The sequence below is a fragment of the Taurulus bubalis genome, assembly GCF_910589615.1.
Source record: "Taurulus bubalis genome assembly, chromosome: 14".
NCBI lineage: Eukaryota > Metazoa > Chordata > Actinopteri > Perciformes > Cottidae > Taurulus > Taurulus bubalis.
This window is the reverse complement of record NC_136602.1, coordinates 1,031,459-1,052,145: the sequence shown is the minus strand read 5'-3', so window position 1 is coordinate 1,052,145 and position 20,687 is coordinate 1,031,459. Positions and strand designations below refer to the sequence as shown.

The 20,687-nt window shown below is 45.4% G+C and overlaps 2 protein-coding genes across 2 annotated transcripts; one reads left to right on the top strand and one right to left on the bottom strand.

Moving 5' to 3' along the window:
* Positions 1 to 1,261: 1,261 nt before the first annotated feature.
* Positions 1,262 to 8,459, bottom strand: mtrf1l (mitochondrial translational release factor 1-like). Its single transcript, XM_079229934.1, has 8 exons — positions 7,830 to 8,459; positions 5,951 to 6,030; positions 5,773 to 5,877; positions 5,448 to 5,526; positions 3,941 to 4,104; positions 3,744 to 3,861; positions 3,470 to 3,606; positions 1,262 to 1,501 (listed from the first exon to the last, which is right to left on the bottom strand). The coding sequence occupies exons 1-8, from the start codon at positions 8,179 to 8,181 to the stop codon at positions 1,289 to 1,291; spliced, it is 1,248 nt and encodes a 415-aa protein (XP_079086060.1). The 5' UTR covers positions 8,182 to 8,459; the 3' UTR covers positions 1,262 to 1,288.
* A 3,599-nt stretch (positions 8,460 to 12,058) lies between these two features.
* fbxo5 (F-box protein 5) lies at positions 12,059 to 15,791 on the top strand (the record flags this gene model as incomplete). The annotated part of the gene is made up of 5 exons (XM_079229417.1): positions 12,059 to 12,507; positions 13,867 to 14,037; positions 14,594 to 14,684; positions 14,915 to 15,166; positions 15,549 to 15,791. The coding sequence occupies 5 exons, from the start codon at positions 12,059 to 12,061 to the stop codon at positions 15,789 to 15,791; spliced, it is 1,206 nt and encodes a 401-aa protein (XP_079085543.1).
* Between the last annotated feature and the right edge of the window lie 4,896 nt (positions 15,792 to 20,687).

Genomic DNA, 20,687 nt, shown 5'->3' with positions numbered 1-20,687 from the left:
CGGTCCCTCCCCCTCCCCTCCCCCGAAAACGGAGCAGCGGCGGCGGACAGATGAGCCTCCCCGCCTCGGTCCAAAAAGAACCAGAAAGCGGACTTTACAGAGGCGCGAAACGACTTCCGGGGGGCGCGTGTGGACGCGGGCGTCTCGCGTGCATCTCCCCGAACGGAGGAGTCAGCGAAAAGGACAAAAAGATGAAGTATTAAAACATAATGTCCGACTCGACGCTCCCGTGGCAGCGAGCTAACGGCGGCGGGCAGGATGCGCGTCGAGTCCGGGCGAGCGGGGCGACGGCTCCGCGCTCGATTAGTCAAACCCCGAAGCATTGTGGGGGATGTAGTTGTTGGACAACAACGTCTCCACCTGAACTTATATCATATTTAATGTCTCACCTGTATCTATATCGTATTTAATTTATATAATTTAATGTCTCACCTGTATTTGTATAATATTTAATTGTATCATATTTAATGTATATCATATTTAAAATTACATTATATTTAAATTGCATCATATTTAATGTCTCCACCTGTATTTATATCACAGTGAAGTTATATAAATGAGGTTATGAATGCATTCTGAACAATCCCCTCTGCATAAACCCTCAGCATATATGAATGAATGAAAGAGTAACGTTATATAGATGAGGTTATGAATGGAAGAGTAAAGTTATATAGATGAGGTTATGAATGGAAGAGTAAAGCTATATAGATGAGGTTATGAATGGAAGAGTAAAGTTATATAGATGAGGTTATGAATGGAAGAGTAAAGTTATATAGATGAGGTTATGAATGGAAGAGTAAAGTTATATAGATGAGGTTATGAATGGAAGAGTAAAGTTATATAGATGAGGTTATGAATGGAAGAGTAAAGTTGTATAAATGAGGTTATGAATGGATGAGTAAAGTTGTATAAATGAGGTTATGAATGGATGAGTAACGTTTGGTGATGTCAGAGCTGCTGAAGTGAGATTTCTGGATCAAAGTCTGAGAACAAACTCATGAGAGAAAACGTCCTTTAAAGAGAAGTTTAGTGACATGACATCATGATGAAGACTCTGCAGGTGAAGAGGGTGAAAACATGACCTCACATGAAACCTCACCACTTCATTGCTGACACTAGAGGGTGTTATGTGTGACAGGAGGCAGCGGAGCAGCAGCTCCTGAGGCCCGACAGGTGAAACAGTGAATGAGCCTCCTCCTCCTCCTCCTCCCCCTCCCCCCCCTCTTCCTCCTCCTCCTCCCCCTCCCCCCTCCTCCTAATCTTCCTGGGGTCCACAGAGTCCAGCTCCTCAGGCGCCGTCCTGGTAGTTTTCCCCCAGCAGCTCCTGCAGCGCCTCCTGGTGGCAGAACTCCTGCAGCGCGGCGTTCATGTGGTCCAGAAGCTCCGCCCCCAGCAGGAAGCTGCGGGCGTCGTGCAGCGTCACCCCGATGCGGTGGTCCGTCACGCGGTCCTGGGAGAAGTTATAGGTCCGGATCTTCTCTGAGCGGCCTCTGGTGCCAATCTGGAGGAGGAGGATATATTTATGTCATATTTAATGTCTCACCTGTATTAACATCATAACAACATCTCACCTGTATTAACATCATAACAACATCTCACCTGTATTAACATCATAACAACAGCTCACCTGTACTAACATCATAACAACATCTCACCTGAATTAACATCATAACAACATCTCACCTGTATTAACATCATAACAACATCTCACCTGTATTAACATCATAACAACATCTCACCTGTATTAACATCATAACAACATCTCACCTGTATTAACATCATAACAACATCTCACCTGAATTAACATCATAACAACATCTCACCTGTATTAACATCATAACAACATCTCACCTGTATTAACATCATAACAACATCTCACCTGTATTAACATCATAACAACATCTCACCTGTATTAACATCATAACAACATCTCACCTGTATTAACATCATAACAACATCTCACCTGTATTAACATCATAACAACAGCTCACCTGTACTAACATCATAACAACATCTCACCTGAATTAACATCATAACAACATCTCACCTGTATTAACATCATAACAACATCTCACCTGTATTAACATCATAACAACATCTCACCTGTATTAACATCATAACAACATCTCACCTGTATTAACATCATAACAACAGCTCACCTGTACTAACATCATAACAACATCTCACCTGTATTAACATCATAACAACATCTCACCTGTATTAACATCATAACAACATCTCACCTGTATTAACATCATAACAACATCTCACCTGTATTAACATCATAACAACATCTCACCTGAATTAACATCATAACAACATCTCACCTGTATTAACATCATAACAACATCTCACCTGTATTAACATCATAACAACATCTCACCTGTATTAACATCATAACAACATCTCACCTGTATTAACATCATAACAACATCTCACCTGTATTAACATCATAACAACATCTCACCTGTATTAACATCATAACAACAGCTCACCTGTATTAACATCATAACAACAGCTCACCTGTACTAACATCATAACAACAGCTCACCTGTATTAACATCATAACAACATCTCACCTGTATTAATATCATAACAGCTCACCTGTACTAACATCATAACAACATCTCACCTGTATTAACATCATAACAACATCTCACCTGTATTAACATCATAACAACATCTCACCTGTATTAACATCATAACAACAGCTCACCTGTATTAACATCATAACAACATCTCACCTGTATTAACATCATAACAACAGCTCACCTGTATTAACATCATAACAACAGCTCACCTGTATTAATATCATAACAACAGCTCACCTGTATTAACATCATAACAACATCTCACCTGTATTAACATCATAACAACATCTCACCTGTACTAACATCATAACAACATCTCACCTGTATTAATATCATAACAACAGCTCACCTGTATTAACATCATAACAACAGCTCACCTGTATTAACATCATAACAACAGCTCACCTGTATTAACATCATAACAACATCTCACCTGTATTAACATCATAACAACATCTCACCTGTATTAACATCATAACAACATCTCACCTGTATTAACATCATAACAACAGCTCACCTGTACTAACATCATAACAACAGCTCACCTGTATTAACATCATAACAACAGCTCACCTGTATTAACATCATAACAACAGCTCACCTGTATTAACATCATAACAACAGCTCACCTGTACTAACATCATAACAACAGCTCACCTGTACTAACATCATAACAACATCTCACCTGTATTAATATCATAACAGCTCACCTGTACTAACATCATAACAACATCTCACCTGTATTAACATCATAACAACAGCTCACCTGTACTAACATCATAACAACAGCTCACCTGTACTAACATCATAACAACAGCTCACCTGTATTAACAACATAACAACAGCTCACCTGTACTAACATCATAACAACAGCTCACCTGTACTCTCCTCTGGTCGTAGCGTCTCCTCGTCTCCTCCTCCAGCTTCCTGCTGTACAGTTTGGCCCTCAGAGCCTTCATGGCTTTCTCCTTGTTCTTTATCTGGGAGCGTTCCTGCTGGCACTCTGCCACCACGCCTACACACACACACACAGTATCAGAGTACGGTCCTCCACACACACACACACACACATACACATACACACACACACACACACACACACACACACACACACACACACACACACACACACACACACACACACACACACACCTGTGGGCAGGTGCAGGATCCGCACCGCGCTGTCCGTGGTGTTGACGTGTTGCCCTCCGGCTCCGCTCGCCCTCTTGGTTTCGATCCTCAGGTCCTTGGCGTTTATGGTGAAGGAGATCTGAGAGGAACACGCATGTCAGAGGGTTCCCTGCAGGAAGCAAGGTGGCTTCTGGGTAGGACCCGGCTCTGAGTCCTACCTCGGTGGGTTGGGGCAGCACGGCCACCGTCATGGTGCTGGTGTGCATGCGGCCCTGCTTCTCGGTCCGGGGGACCCTCTGGACCCGGTGCACTCCGGCCTCCAACTTCATCCTCTTGTAGCTCTGCGGGCCGCTGATGCTGGCCGAGGCGTGGCGGAGTCCGCCTGAGCAACGAGACGCCGGGGTCATTACAAGGTCGTCAAGGGGAGAGACTCTTTTCACGCCTGTGGCACAGGAAGAGCTCCCCCTGGTGTTTCAAGTCAGTCATTGCAACACAGCTTCACCTGAGGCCCAATCCCAGTGTCCCCTGAACCCTGAACCCTCAGGACTCACTGATCTCCTCTAAGAGGCTTCAGGGCTCGATGCTGTGAATATGAATGACGGCACTTTGCTGCAACGCATCACGTTACCATGACTACATAACAACATATTGTGTACAATTGTGGATTTATTTTATACTTTTTATTCACTGATTTGAACGTCTTCCTCACGGGATGAGAAGTAATTTTAAATGAGTCCGGTCCAGCAGGCGGCTGGAGCGACGCCATGAGCATGAATCATCACACGGCTCAAGGCTGGCTATCACATCCATATGGTGCTGGGAAGTTTAAATGAAACTGAAATGTGTCCGGAAAGAAAGAAAATTAAAAGTATATTTTTGGTTCAGTTCTACACTCCAAACATATGATTATATTATTATTATTATTATGATGATTATTATTTATAAGTACATCCTGAGCAAAATGAAGGACTCCATATGGCTCTAACATATATATATATATATATATATATATATATATATATATATATATATATATATATATATATATATATATATATATATATATACATACATATATATACACACATATATACACACATATATATATATATATAGGATATATACATATATATAGATATATATATATATATATATATATATATATATACATAAAATTACTGCTCATTCCTCTGATTTCATGTGTTTTCATGTCCCATCTTTAATCCGTAATGTTGTAGAGTAAAGATATTTCATCGCGTGTCTCTTTGTTTACCTTTTTTTACGTCTCCATGCTTCCATTGGGAACTGCGTGTTTAACGTCACATTGCTATGAACTGTGGGTAATTCCCTTGAGCAAAGTCTGCATCTAATGCTGACTTACTAAAGGGTTCATGAAGGGTCAAAATGTCTGAGACTCAAACTCTACGATGTGACAGAACCAAACCCTCAGAGTCCTTCAGGGACCCAACGATTACACTTTCTGTCACTCCTTAAGTCACTGGAATAGAGTTTGGTTTGTCCGTTGCTATAGAAACATGGAGGACTCCGCCTCCTGCTCCCTTTGTAAACATGACAGAATCATTCCAAGCTGAAGAAAACACAACGATTCTTAGTTTGAGGCGATAAATACATGTATTCATATTTTAGTCCATTTCTGTCAATAAATCTCCCTTAAATGCTACAAACTGCCTCTAACGTGGCTGTAGTGAGCGGGTGACCTCTGACCTATGTCGCTGGTCATGTGCTCCAGGATGTCGAAGGACCAGCCGTGGTGCTCGGCGTAGCCCTGGTACATGTCGAACACCTTCAGGGAGACAAACCAGAGGCGAGCACAGGCTGGTTCAACAATACAAATCAGAACAGAGATGAATGAATACCAGAGCAGGAAGAGACAAAAAGCCTCCACCTATATCATATGTAACATTTTAGTCATTCCATAGTATGGTTCCCATAAATCTAATAGAAAGCTGAAGAAGAAAGCTCATGAAGATGAGTGAACCTGTGGATTGAGTGATCAGGAGCACTTCCTCCACCTGAAAGCATGCTGTACCTCGGCGGTGAACAGCATGGCCTCCTGGCCGCCGACCCCGGCCGTGACCTCCAGGACCAGGTCGCTCAGGTCCGCCTCCTCCTCCGGGAGCAGCAGCTCCAGGATCTGACGGGACGAGCGTCTCGCGTTAGCGTAGCTCAAACACTAACCTGTGGAACTGAGAAGCTACAGGTCCTACCTTTTGTCGGAGGGCTTGAATGTCTCGCAGACATCCTTCGTGTTCCTGCTCCGCCAGTTCTCTCAGCGCCGGGTCTTCATCTTTGAGGAGAGGCAGGCATGTTCAGAACACTCAGTCTGGACCTGCTCTCACACCTCACACTGAGCGGGACCTACACTGACTGCTTCTGGGTCCGTTCACAGTTTTAATCCTTGAAAACTTCCTGATAAACAATGACATCAGAGGTAGTTTGGATGCAGTGTGGCATCATGGGAGTTGTTGTTTTAGACACTTTCATGTGGAAAAGTTAACATGACACCTTTCAACACGGTGCCTAAAAGAACCTTTATGACCAAGTTCTTTACCACAAAGGTGCCTGTGTGTGTGTGTGTGTGTGTGTGTGTGTGTGTGTGTGTGTGTGTGTGTATATATATATATATATATATATATAACGTGCCCGTTAACTACCCTCAGGTCAAGTTTTTTTTGCAGATGTGTAACTTCTCCCAGGATCCAATAACTAAAGCATGAATTAAAAAGCAAGCTTTTAATATCTCAAAGAACCAAAAGACAAACCTGTAGACCTCTCACCTCTCACCTGTCACCTCTCACCTGTCACCTCTCACCTGTCAGCTCTCACCTGTCAGCTCTCACCTGTCAGCTCTCACCTGTCAGCTCTCACCTGTCAGCTCTCACCTGTCACCTGTCAGCTCTCACCTCTCACCTGTCAGCTCTCAGCTCTCACCTCTCACCTGTCACCTCTCACCTGTCACCTCTCACCTGTCACCTCTCACCTGTCACCTCTCACCTGTCAGCTCTCACCTCTCACCTGTCAGCTCTCACCTGTCAGCTCTCACCTGTCAGCTCTCACCTGTCAGCTCTCACCTGTCACCTGTCAGCTCTCACCTGTCACCTGTCAGCTCTCACCTCTCACCTGTCACCTCTCACCTGTCACCTCTCACCTGTCACCTCTCACCTCTCAGCTCTCAGCTCTCAGCTGTCACCTGTCAGCTCTCACCTCTCACCTGTCAGCTCTCACCTGTCAGCTCTCACCTCTCACCTGTCAGCTCTCACCTGTCACCTGTCAGCTCTCACCTGTCAGCTCTCACCTCTCAGCTCTCACCTGTCACCTGTCAGCTCTCACCTCTCACCTGTCAGCTCTCACCTGTCAGCTCTCACCTCTCACCTGTCAGCTCTCACCTGTCAGCTCTCACCTGTCAGCTCTCACCTGTCAGCTCTCACCTGTCACCTGTCAGCTCTCACCTGTCAGCTCTCACCTCTCACCTCTCAGCTCTCACCTGTCACCTGTCAGCTCTCACCTCTCACCTCTCACCTGTCAGCTCTCACCTGTCAGCTCTCACCTGTCAGCTCTCACCTGTCAGCTCTCACCTGTCACCTGTCAGCTCTCACCTGTCAGCTCTCACCTCTCAGCTCTCACCTGTCACCTCTCACCTGTCACCTGTCACCTGTCACCTCTCACCTCTCAGCTCTCACCTGTCACCTGTCACCTGTCACCTGTCAGCTCTCACCTCTCACCTCTCACCTCTCACCTCTCACCTGTCAGCTCTCACCTGTCAGCTCTCACCTGTCAGCTCTCACCTGTCAGCTCTCAGCTCTCAGCTCTCAGCTCTCACCTGTCACCTGTCACCTCTCACCTGTCACCTGTCACCTCTCACCTGTCACCTGTCACCTGTCACCTCTCACCTCTCACCTGTCACCTGTCAGCTGTCACCTGTCACCTGTCAGCTCTCACCTGTCACCTGTCACCTCTCACCTGTCACCTGTCACCTCTCACCTGTCACCTGTCACCTCTCACCTCTCACCTCTCACCTCTCAGCTCTCACCTGTCAGCTCTCACCTGTCAGCTGTCACCTGTCAGCTCTCAGCTCTCAGCTCTCACCTGTCAGCAGCGCCTCGGTCTCGGCCCTCTCTCTCTGCTTGGAGGCCAGCTCCCTGATGCTGAGGGCCAGCGGGGCCAGGAGGGCCACGTTGGCCCCGCCGGCCCCCGGCTCCTGGTCCTCGCTGCTGGCCGCCCTCAGGCACTGGCTGTACTCCGTCTCCAGCCTCTCCAGGTGCGCCTGCAGAGACTTCTTGGCAAACAGCTCGTCCACCGACAGCAGCCGGGCCCCCGCAGCCAGGGGGCCGCCGGCGGCGTGGAGGGCTCTGGCGGCGCCGGCGGTTCGGTTCTCGGCGCGGAGCGGGGCCCACAGCCGTCCTCTAGGGAGCAGCTTCAGGAACCTTCTGAAGGCCATCGTGGAGCAGGACGCCTTCCCTTCTAGTCCGGGAGGAACACGCCACCAAACTCCATCCAGGAAGGGAGGATTTTATGGGCTTTTACGTCCAAGAAAAATATGTGACGCCACAATAAACTATATTGAGACGTATGACGTCATTCTTGGATCACACGTGTGAGCACAAACCCAACCCGGAAACGTTGAAGAGGAGTTAAAGTAAAAAGCAGGTGCTGCTGCTATAAAGGGCTCGGTTTCCACCCGGGAACCAAGATGAGAGCTTTTGAATGGTTCTCTGTGTGCAGAACCAAACGGAACCAAACGGAACCTTCCCTTCTAGTCCGGAAGGAACTCGACCAAACCCCGTTCAGAAAGCCTTATGATCTGATACGTCCAAGAGAAATATGTGCAGCTACAATTACTCTATTGAGACACACGACGTCATTCTTGAATCCGGCGGGGTGCGTGTATCCTTACGAGACGCGGCTTTTATTTCTGTATTTTAACTTCTTCTTTTAAAGCTGCTGTTGCTCTAACGGGCTGTTTTCACCCGGGAACCAACATGAAAGCATCTGAGAGAGTGAACTACTCACGGAGGGCTTCTGGCGCACTGATACGAGCTGTAATCCAACGAGAAGGAAGGAAAACGGCCTGGAAAAGGATTGTTGTCAAGATTTCGTTCCTCTCCCACCTTGCTGATGGGCGCAGACATCTTGAATGGAACGCGCATGCGCAGCCGGTAAGAGCTCTTCTTCTGCAGACGAAATTACCGCAGACTAAAGAGCGGCTTGACTTCAGGCCTTTAGTTTCATTGTTTTTGTTTATGTTGAGTCTTCTGAAGTTATGGTGCGCTTTATTGTGTGTTGTTTTACTTTATTATTTCATCTGCTCTGGATACCTGTGTCTGAGCTGAATAATAATAATAATAATAATAATAATAATAATGATAATAATAATACTTTAACAGAACAAAACAAAATAGAAAGACAAAAATGATATAATTATTGTTATTTAATCCTTCAGCTGTGAGTGAGAATCACACAGAACCAGAACCAGAATTGGTGTATTGCCACAGATAAGGAAGGATTTTTCTGTGACAATAACAAAGTGTGATAGTATAATAAGACATAATGTTAACATATATATGTCATATATACACATGTGTGTGTGTGTGTGTGTGTGTGTGCGTGTGTGTGTGTGTGTGTGTGTGTGTGTGTGTGTGTGTGTGTATTGCCATATGCAGGAGGTTGATTCAGTTACTGTTTGATGGACAAATAAAGGAGCTGAAGCTGACATGCGACATGACATGCGAGTTCCACTGAAACTGAAGCGATGCCCCACGTTGTCTTATTCCTCCATTATTATATTCGGGTTAACACACAATCCACATCTGCTAACACATCATTAACTATACATATTAAAATGCACTAGAGAATATAATAAATAGAAACAAACAATATAAAGTCAAATAAAGTCTGTCATCAAAGTGTTAAGAGTCTTTTTTATTTATTTCAAAGGTGCATAAAATGCATTGTCACAAGCTGGAGGAGGGAGTTTTCAGGGGAAGTTGAAAAGCCGGTTAATTAGCATGAAGCTCCTCGCTATACAAGGATGTGAGGCCTCCCCTCTCATGTACCAACACGCTATCTCTAAATAGCTCTCTCATCTCCCCGCTTCACCCGGCTGTCTGTTGGACATTACACATTGTTTTAAACATAACACACATAAGACAATCAGACTCCATCAATCAGACTCCATCACATTATTCAAATCTCAACTCAAAACTCACCTGTTCAAACTGGCATACACACTATAACTGGTCCCTGTGCACCTCACTTGTTTTTATGTTGATGCTCTGTTTTACTGTTGTTTATATCTTGTATGCTTATCTTTTACCCTATATTATTTTACTGTAATTGTAAGGCGACCTTGGGTGCCTTGAAAGGCGCCTCCAAATGTAATGTATTATTATTATTATTATTATTATTATTATTATTATTATTATTAAACACCCTGTTACACTTTGGTGTCATTATTTCCTGCATTGCTCAACATAAAGGGAATGTCCTGTATGCAAACTAACCCGAGGCCTCCTGAGCCCTGTTTGGTTTCAGTGAAGGAGTCGTCACACATTCCGGGAGGGGGGAGCGAGCTGCACCGTCCTCAGAAGAGCCAGCTAGTCTTTCAGCTGCTTCACTCCAACATGGGGACCTGACAGGAAGTTAAAGCTCCTTAAAGGAGACAGAAAGAGCTGCACCTCCTCATGGAGCTGCAGACAGCCCAGAGGAGTGAGGATGTCACAGCAACACACACTATACATGGGAAATAAACATAAAACTAATGAACGAGTCCCGGTTCGTCAAATGTCTGTCAAATATGAACTTATTTTCAGTTTTTTGTCTGGTTTACCATGAACTCCCTTTGCAAAATGAAGCAATATGAATATAAGTTCGATTGTTTTAATGTTCCCTATTCCACATACTTTCCTCTCTTCAGAAACGACATTTATTGTGACTGTTTTCCACTTCCGGTGGGGAAATGCCAGCCAGTGGGCCCACGTAGCCTGCCTGCCGACGTCATCACGCAAAAACGCATCGCCATCTCATCCCGGCTCTCCCATTGGTCGGCGGTTTAAAGAGACGAACGCCCCGCTTCGCTGCGATTGGTCGGCGCCTTTTGCGCACGGATTTCAAACAGAGGAGGAAGACGAACCGGGACTCGTTTCAGTCGCGGCTAAAAGGAGGGAAGCGAGAGTCCTGCTTTTCGGATAAAACGCGTTATCTTCACGGTAAGAAGCCTCCCGTTCGTCCTCCCGGTGTTCTGCCGGTGGTGACGTCAGAGGCCAGACGAAGCCTCTTTCAGCACGCGCGCAAAAGCGGCTCGGTTACTGCAATTTAACGCTTTTTAATGTTTGCTTTTTTTTTCAACGTGGACTTTCACTAAAACACGTAAACAAACGTAATGTGTGTTTTTATGACGTAAAACCGAAGTCTCGAGGTTTTTTTTACGTCACTTTCGGGAACGTTTTTCCGCCAAATCTCGTCGCATCGCGCCAAAAATCAGTTATTTGAAAATTGTGTCGGAAAAGCTTCCGCCTGCTTTTTAAAGTTGATGTTAGCAGTTACACACACACACACACACACACACACCCCTGTTTAACACGTGTGTGTTACACTGCTAACATTTTAAAACTTTAAAAGCATCAACGTGTGTGTGTGTCTGCCTTCCTGTGCACGGGCTGCTTATCTGGCTGTCTGCCTCTGTGGTGTGTGTGTCTGCTTGTGTGTGTGTCTGCTTGTGTGTGTGTCTGCTTGTGTGTGTGTGTGTGTCTGCTTGTGTGTGTGTGTGTGTCTGCTTGTGTGTGTGTGTCTGCTTGTGTGTGTGTGTCTGCATATGTGTGTGTGTCTGCTTGTGTGTGTGTGTCTGCGTGTGTGTGTGTGTCTGCGTGTGTGTGTGTGTGTGTGTCTGCTTGTGTGTGTGTGTCTGCTTGTGTGTGTGTACGTGTGTGTGTGTGTGTGTACGTGTGCGTCTGCTTGTATGTGTGTGTGCGTCTGCGTGTATGTGTACACATATGTGTACGTGTGTCTGCTTGTGTGTGTGTGTGTGTGTGTGTGTGTATATGTCTGCATATGTGTGTGTCTGCGTGTGTGTGTGTGTGTCTGCATATGTATGTGTGCGTGTCTGTCTGTGCATATGTGTGTCTGCGTGTGTATATGTGTGTGTGTTGGCTCTCGTCTGTGTCTCTGCCGTCCTGTGCTCTGCTGGTCATCTCTGTCTTCCTCTGTGGTGGTTTTTGCAGCAGAGAAGCTAACGATGTTTTAAACCTTAAACTTCCTGTTTTGTCCCGTTTTTCCCCAGAATCCTTTGCAGTGTGTGCATGTCGTCCTGCCAGACCGCCATGAAGTGCCCGAGCTACGAGGCCGCAGAGGCCCGGCTGCACCCGAAGGCCTCCCCGAGGAAGGAGCCCCCCGGCATCAAACCCCCGCCCCCCGGCACCGCCGCCCCGCTCACCGGCCTCGCCAGAGCGGTCCAGGACAAGGAGAACAGCGCCGACGGGCCCCCGGACGAGGCCCTGGAGGACAGCGGCTACCTGTCTCTGCACAACAGCCAGCTGGACGAGCACCCCGGGGAGGAAGAGGAGGAGCGCGTCCAGAAGACGAAGACGACGCCTCACAGCTCTCCCTCCAAATGCCCAGCCAGGCCCGGCTCCTCGCCCGCCGACCGGCACAAGAAGAGGACGCTGTCGTCCACGCCGGCCGACCGGCGCCGGGAGCCCAACCTGCCCATCCTCAAGTTCCAGAGGGCGGTGTGCGAGGAGCTGAGCCGCGGCTACCAGAGGAACAAGAGGTGAGGGACTCAGCTCAGGGGCTACCAGAGGAACAAGAGGTGAGGGACTCAGCTCAGGGGCTACCAGAGGAACAAGAGGTGAGGGACTCAGCTCAGGGGCTACCAGAGGAACAAGAGGTGAGGGACTCAGCTCAGGGGCTACCAGAGGAACAAGAGGTGAGGGACTCAGCTCAGGGGCTACCAGAGGAACAAGAGGCGAGGGACTCAGCTCAGGGGCTACCAGAGGAACAAGAGGTGAGGGACTCAGCTCAGGGGCTACCAGAGGAACAAGAGGTGAGGGACTCAGCTCAGGGGCTACCAGAGGAACAAGAGGTGAGGGACGCAGCTCAGGGGCTACCAGAGGAACAAGAGGTGAGGGACTCAGCTCAGGGGCTACCAGAGGAACAAGAGGCGAGGGACTCAGCTCAGGGGCTACCCGAGGCGAGGGACTCAGCTCAGGGGCTACCAGAGGAACAAGAGGTGAGGGACTCAGCTCAGGGGCTACCAGAGGAACAAGAGGCGAGGGACTCAGCTCAGGGGCTACCAGAGGAACAAGAGGCGAGGGACTCAGCTCAGGGGCTACCAGAGGCGAGGGACTCAGCTCAGGGGCTACCAGAGGCGAGGGACTCAGCTCAGGGGCTACCAGAGGCGAGGGACTCAGCTCAGGGGCTACCAGAGGCGAGGGACTCAGCTCAGGGGCTACCAGAGGCGAGGGACTCAGCTCAGGGGCTACCAGAGGTGAGGGACTCAGCTCAGGGGCTACCAGAGGAACAAGAGGTGAGGGACTCAGCTCAGGGGCTACCAGAGGAACAAGAGGTGAGGGACTCAGCTCAGGGGCTACCCGAGGTGAGGGACTCAGCTCAGGGGCTACCAGAGGAACAAGAGGCGAGGGACTCAGCTCAGGGGCTACCAGAGGAACAAGAGGCGAGGGACTCAGCTCAGGGGCTACCCGAGGAACAAGAGGTGAGGGACGCAGCTCAGGGGCTACCAGAGGAACAAGAGGCGAGGGACTCAGCTCAGGGGCTACCAGAGGAACAAGAGGTGAGGGACTCAGCTCAGGGGCTACCAGAGGAACAAGAGGCGAGGGACTCAGCTCAGGGGCTACCAGAGGAACAAGAGGCGAGGGACTCAGCTCAGGGGCTACCAGAGGAGGCTGTAGCGCGTTGAGCTCAACACGACTGGTGGTTTGAATAGTGCGACAAAGGCTCAAACCGCCGATCCTCTGATTGGAAGACACCAAATCTTTAGCGATGTCTCTTCAATGACCGATCTTCATGGTCTTACATTCCCGTTCGGTTGACCTTAAACTGTGGAGCCCGCGGACCCGTCGGGTCTCGTTGTCCTGGTCGTCGGTGTCTAAGTGAGTCCGATCTCTCTCAGGTACGACTGGAGCGTCGTGGCGAAGGTCGCGGAGCATCACTTCCTGGATCGGGTGATCGGCGGCAAGATGGGCCGCGAGCACGTCGACGCGTTCGCCGGTCTGCTGTCCAGGAACATGTGGAGCATCCTGGGCCACATCCTGTCCCTGCTGGGAGACATGGACCTCCTCAGGTAGACCCCGAGGCCTCGGCCCCGACGCCGTCTTCATCCTCTGAACCGGAGCCCGAGGGTTTCAAACGAGCCTGGAAGCTTCTTTACAAAGACGGCTAAAGGCAAAGTCAGGGGAAACCTGGAATTATTAAATGGTTGTTTCCAGGCCTGGAAAAGTCCTTGAAAAAATAAAATCCCAAAGGTTTAGTAAAAGTCATGTAAATGTGTTCTATTCATGTGTTCATGTCGTTCATTTACGCTGAGTTTGAAATAATTAATATGCTTTTAAAAGAAAAACTCAAAATATAAGCAGGCATACATACAGGCATCTATATAAATGTTTATTCTTTTAATCAAACTATTGTCTCATTCATTTGAGTCATTTAAGGTTTACTGTATGCTTTGTGTTCTCATTGTTAGTTTAAATACTACATTTACTCACTTTTTACTGTTTACACCCAGACTTCACTAAATGTTTGATGGACATTTGGTTTAAAGTCATGGATCCATGATCAGTGTATGAACCCTGCATAACTTTGCAGACAAAAGGATGGAACCTTCCTGTTTGTCTTCACAGCTGCAAGAAGGTGAGCCGCACCTGGAGGAGGATCACCTGTGAGGACCGAGCGGCTCGGAGCCGCTGCCAGAGGGCAGAGCAGCTTCTCAGGGTGCGTTCAGGCCTAGGAGTTACCACTCAAACTACAATATGTGGTTTTAAGAGAAAGACGCTCAAAATATAACTGTTTATTCTTTTAATCAAACTATTGTCTCCTTCATTTGTCATTTAAGGTTTACTGTAACAATTCTCATTGTTAGTTTAAATACTACATTTACTCACTCTCCTGTTTGTGGTTTAAAGCCTTGGTCAGAAAGTAAGAACTTCCTGGTTCTCCTGCAGGAGTCTCTCAGCTCTCTGAGGCGACGTGGCTGTGGACTCACCCGAGACGTCTCCGGGTCCCGGCAGGTGCTGTCCCGCGTGCAGCCGCTGGCCTCCACAAGTACTCCGTCTTCATCGTCGTCGCGCTCTTCCTCGTCCACCCCGAGCTGCCGGCTCCTCGGCCGGGCAGCTGGCACGCCCAACCCCCCGTGCACGCCCAACCCCCCGTGCACGCCCAACCCCCCGTGCACGCGCTTCAACGAATACCTGCAGGTGAGAACGGCTGCTAGCACCTGGTTCTTGTGTATTACATTTTTAGATTTGTTTATTTTCAGGCCTGAAACCAGCAACACGCTATGTTTAGGAACCTGTTGGTTTCTGTATCTTTAAATAACAACTTTTTAAACCATAAGCCGTACTAGATATAGATATCTATCTCGCATGTAACTTTGTTTTAGGCCTAATTACCTCCTAAACTGTACTAGATGTCCACTGTATTGTATCTATACGTAATGTACTCGTTAAAGACACATGGAACTCATTACATCTTTTATAGTGAGGCATGCTGGTCATAATAAACCTGGTGCGACGTCAACAGAAGTCTTGTTTTTAAAAGCAGCACATTCCTAACCGCCGTCTTCTTCGTTGGTTGCAGGCCGCCCGCGGTCTGAAGGCGCACGAGTCGCTGCGCCCCTGCAGGCGCTGCGGCTCCCCGGCGACGCTCTCGTCCGCGGCGCAGCAGGCGACGTGCACGCGGCCCAGCTGCCGCTTCGCCTTCTGCAGCTGCTGCGGCGGGCCGGTGCACGGCTCCACGCCCTGCAGGGCGGTGCGGGCCCGGCCCCCGGCCACGCCCGTCGCCCCGGGCCCGCGCAGCAAGAGGACCGTGCGCCGCCTGTGAGTTCTTAACGGGGGCTGGGACTCGAACCCCCGCTCCGCTGAAGCACTTGTTACCACGCTGCTGGACAATCGACCAGAAGCAACGAACTCTTCCAACGCTGGGAAAAAAGAAAAGAACACTGAAGAGATTTTATTATGTTTTTAGCATAAAGTGGATGTAAATATATATATTGAGACTTTTAAAATGCTGTTTTTTAAATAAATGTTCATATTTCCTGTAAATATACGTTTCATAAAACCTCTCGCGTCCTTGTGGTTCTTCCCCAGAAACATTTACACGCCGGATTATTTAAACTTTACACGTCTGCTTTACTTAAACTTTACAAACCTGATTTTATTTAAACTTTACGCTCAGGATTATTTACGGTTTAAACTTTACACATCTGACAGTTTCGTGCGGCTGTGGAAAATAAAACAATTTCTTGACTTTATTTCCAACATGTTGTTGGTTCTTTGCGTTTATAAGAATGTAAAGTTTAGATTAAATTCCAACCAACACTAAATATATTCACAGAACATCAGTTTTTCATTGTAGAGGAAAAAACATTTATTTTACTATTTTCATCATTAGATAATATCTCATTAACATATTCAAACATTACAGAAAACTTGCAGTATAATAAATAACATGTTATTAATGTAGTGTTTTATTGATTCTGCTTTTCACAAAGAAGAAACGTGTTGCCGTGAAGACTTCGTGTTGCCCAGCAGAGGGCAGCATTGAGTCTCATCACCTTTTCACAGACTGATAATAAATAATCATAAAAGGGAGAAACCATTTCAATGTCAATAATTAATCAAATGACGAAAAATTTTAAAATGTAATAAAACTCAATGGAATAAAATGACCCCACTAATAACATTTTCACTGAATACCGTATTACGTCATAAATAAATAAAATAAATAAATAACTAGACTTGCATTATCATTGGATGTGATTTGCTTGTAGTGGGATTATGTATTATGGTCATAAGTTTAGGCTGAGCAAAGAATCCTATTAATATAGTTATATTTATAGTTATAGTTATAGTTATATATATATATATAGAATAATAATATAATATATAGTAATATAGTTAATAATATAAATAATTAATGTAATATATCTTAATATAGTTACTAATATAAATAATGATTAATATACATATTGAGTTAATAATATGAAGAATAATTAATATAATATGAATAATATATAGTAATATAGTTAATAATATAAATAATTCATATAGTATACATTAATATGTTAATAATATAAAGAATCATTAATGTAATATATCTTAATATAGCTACTAATATAAAGAATGATTAATATAATACATATTGAGTTAATAAAATAAAGAATAATTAATATAATATATCTTAATAGAGTTAATATAATTTCATGGAGGTTAAATCTGATGGTTTAGATTTTAGTTTAATTATTATTCCACATAAAACCTAAATACATTTACATAAAAATGTAAACTTCACATTTTTAATTAAAAGAAATCCTTTTTTTTAAATTATTATATTATCCATTAAAATCATGACATCATCAGTTTGGGTTTCTTTACATTTTCATGACGAGCAGTTTCTAAGTTTGACTTCACAGCTGGAACATTTATTATTCATATATTAATATATTTTTCATTTTCTGCATGAGAGTCTTTCCCCTCGTGTTAGAAATCAGGCTTTTTGTTTTCATATATTATTTCAAAAGTGTGGATGAACTGTTGCAACAAACAGCTGTGAAACAAGTACATGAAGATGAACGCCGCTCCCTTCTTTGAATCCGCTCAGTTATGAATCATGACATTCCACCGTTACCTCTGACATTTGCAGGACGATGTTGTGATGACGCACGCCAGCTGCAGTCAGCCTTCATCACATCATCATCATCATCATCATCATCTCTGCTGGGAGAATAAAAGAAAACAAACCTCAGGAAACACGCTAAATACTCGCGTTGTTATAAAAATCACTTTTATAACATATTTTGATCATAACTCTGAACATCCAGCATGATATCAGCCAGATTCCCCAAACATGGGGAACACGGTTTGGTTCAGGGCCTTAACATCAACACACACACACTAATAACACACCGGTTTAGAAGCTGTGTTAGTTAAAGGTTCTGCAGAAGAAGAAGAAGAAGAAGAAGAAGAAGAAGAAGAAGAAGAAGAAGAAGAAGAAGAAGAAGAAGAAGAAGAAGAAGAAGAAGAATAATGCACTGGGAGCCATACCTGGTGAAACAGACAGGGGGCAGCATTTCACCGCCACTTCCAGGTGGGACAATAACCGGGCCCAGGATGCGGGGATCTGATCCCCGTAGTCACGGGCAACCGCCAACTGAAGGTCCAATCAACATATTGATCAAAGGCCGGAAGAAGAGATCGTCTCTCGTTGGTTTGTGGACGTTTTGAAGCCTCAAGTTTTTAAACATCTTTCTTCTTCTTCTAGGCAACCAGTGAACAGGAAGTGGCCATATATGGACTGAGGAGGAGTGACATAGAGACCTGTCAATCACCTTGTAGCCCCGCCCTAAAGCGTCCTCTGCATTATGGTCTGTTTGACACTAAATGACCATAATTTACTAAATGAACATCATGCTGTATTGAAGAAGACTTGAAACTAGAGATTGAGACATAAACTCATGTTTACAATGTTTACTGAGGGAATACATCAAGAGAAGTAGAGTCATTTATATAGACTTCTATACAACCAGAGGAGTCGCCCCCTGGTGGTCAGGAGAGAGAATGCAGCTTTAACACATGAAGCATAGACTTCTATACAACCAGAGGAGTCGCCCCCTGGTGGTCAGGAGAGAGAATGCAGCTTCAACACATGAAGCACAGACTTCTATACAACCAGAGGAGTCCTTTGAAGTCTTTTGACCAAAGTCTTTTGAAGGACAGAAGTAAGCGTGAGGACGGTGGAACTAAACTTTCCTGTAACTTGTCAGCGCCGCTGATGAATCTGCGCTCTGGCCTTTCTCCGGCTCGCAGACGCAGGATCATCAATCCGGCAGATTCATCGATCGGCTGCAGCACCGAGACTCAACCGGCCATTAGAGCTGAGCGCGTGTGTGCTGCCGCCTCAAATATTGTCAACGAGCGCTTTGTTGACGTCGGGGTGAAGACTTGACTTTTTATTTTCTGTCACCGGCTGAAATGAGCTATTTATGCAAAATAAAAGGGAGCAGAGTTTCCTTTTTTATTTTGCATAAATAGCTCATTCCAGCCGGGGGACAGAGGACGGGGGGGTTGGTGCATGACAGCATCCGGACCGCGTGTGTGTGTGTGTGTGTGTGTGTGTGTGTGTGTGTGTGTGTGTGTGTGTGTTCTTCAGGTTGATGACCTTGATGCGTAGTGACTTCTGCATGTAAAAGCCCTGAAACGAAGCCGTGGCTGGAGGGAAACGAAGCAGGAAGTGATGTTTTTATGATTTTATGATGAGGCCTATTTATATATTTGATCGTAACCTGTATGTTTATTGCTTTTTACGATGTTTTGTTATAACCATTTCTTTCCTTTAGTGATGGCTTGTTATATCTGGCCACAGGGACTACGGTTGAAATTTAGCCTTAGCTAAGACTGACACATTTACCCCTGGGTTGATTGATGTGTACGGTCCCTGTTCAAATAAATACAAATGAAAATGAAATGAAATGAAATGAAATCAAGCTGGTGACTTTATGATTTTAATATAAAGGCAGAACCAATACGCCACTTAGACTATGTCTTAAAAGTCTATTTCAGTAGCTTATTTTACTTGTCTCTGTTTGTTGTAGGATATATATATATATATATATATATATATATATATGTATTCCTTCCTCTCCACCACCCACTGCAGGGTCAGCAGCTCTTCCTCCGTTCGTTAGTCGCGGTACATTCTTCATACACTTCATATACACGCCACATACTTTGCATTTGTGTACTTTCTTTACTGTTTCATTTCCTAAATTATTACGCTTTTTCTCTTGTTTAAGGACAGAAGAACAAGCTGCTCTGTAACATCTGTAGATATCTGGTGTCTGCAGCACAAGAACTTGAGTCTTTCAACGTAGAAGGAAGAGCTCAACACACACACACACACACACACACACGCACACACACACACACACACACACACACACACACACACACACACACACACACACACACACACACACACTGCTGTTGAAAGGCTGCAGCCATCCGTCTGTCTATTTTTACTCTGTTTGGTCCATTAAGATCAGCAGTGATGAGAGTTAATGAGTGAAGCCTCTCCACAAAGCACGCAGTAATCACAAAGGTCCGGGAGAGTGGACACACACACACACACACACACAAGCAGACACACGTACACATATATATATATATATATATATATATATATATATATATATATATATATATATATATATATGTGTGTATGTGTATGAGCTAGTCAGTAAAATAGTCTTTAGCAAAGAGAGCCAACAGCCATACAGCGTCTGCATATCCAGTCAACGCGGTACTCCAGGCCACCAGGGGGAGCTCTAAGAGGAACAGAGTGATTCTCAACTTGAGAGAATTCAGATGAAAATACCTGGAATTTTTTGCGATGTTCCCACAGACTGCAAACAAGAAGTTCTCATTCACAGGAAGATAACTCTGGATTCAGCTCTTAGTGCATTTTACAGCTTCCAATGAGTTAAATATCCATTCAAGTCTATGGGAAACCTCTGGGAGGTTGTAATTCCCCCTTTTGGCCACGAAACTGTAATCTGACTATAATGTTGCTCAAAGAAAAAAGTAAAGAGGCGGCATAAAGGTACATATTTTTTAATTATTGCAAAAGAGCAGAACAGATTGATGTTTATTACATAAAAGAATACATACTCTTTTATGTAACACCTAAAAGCCGAATGCCGTTCCCATCAGCTCTACTTTG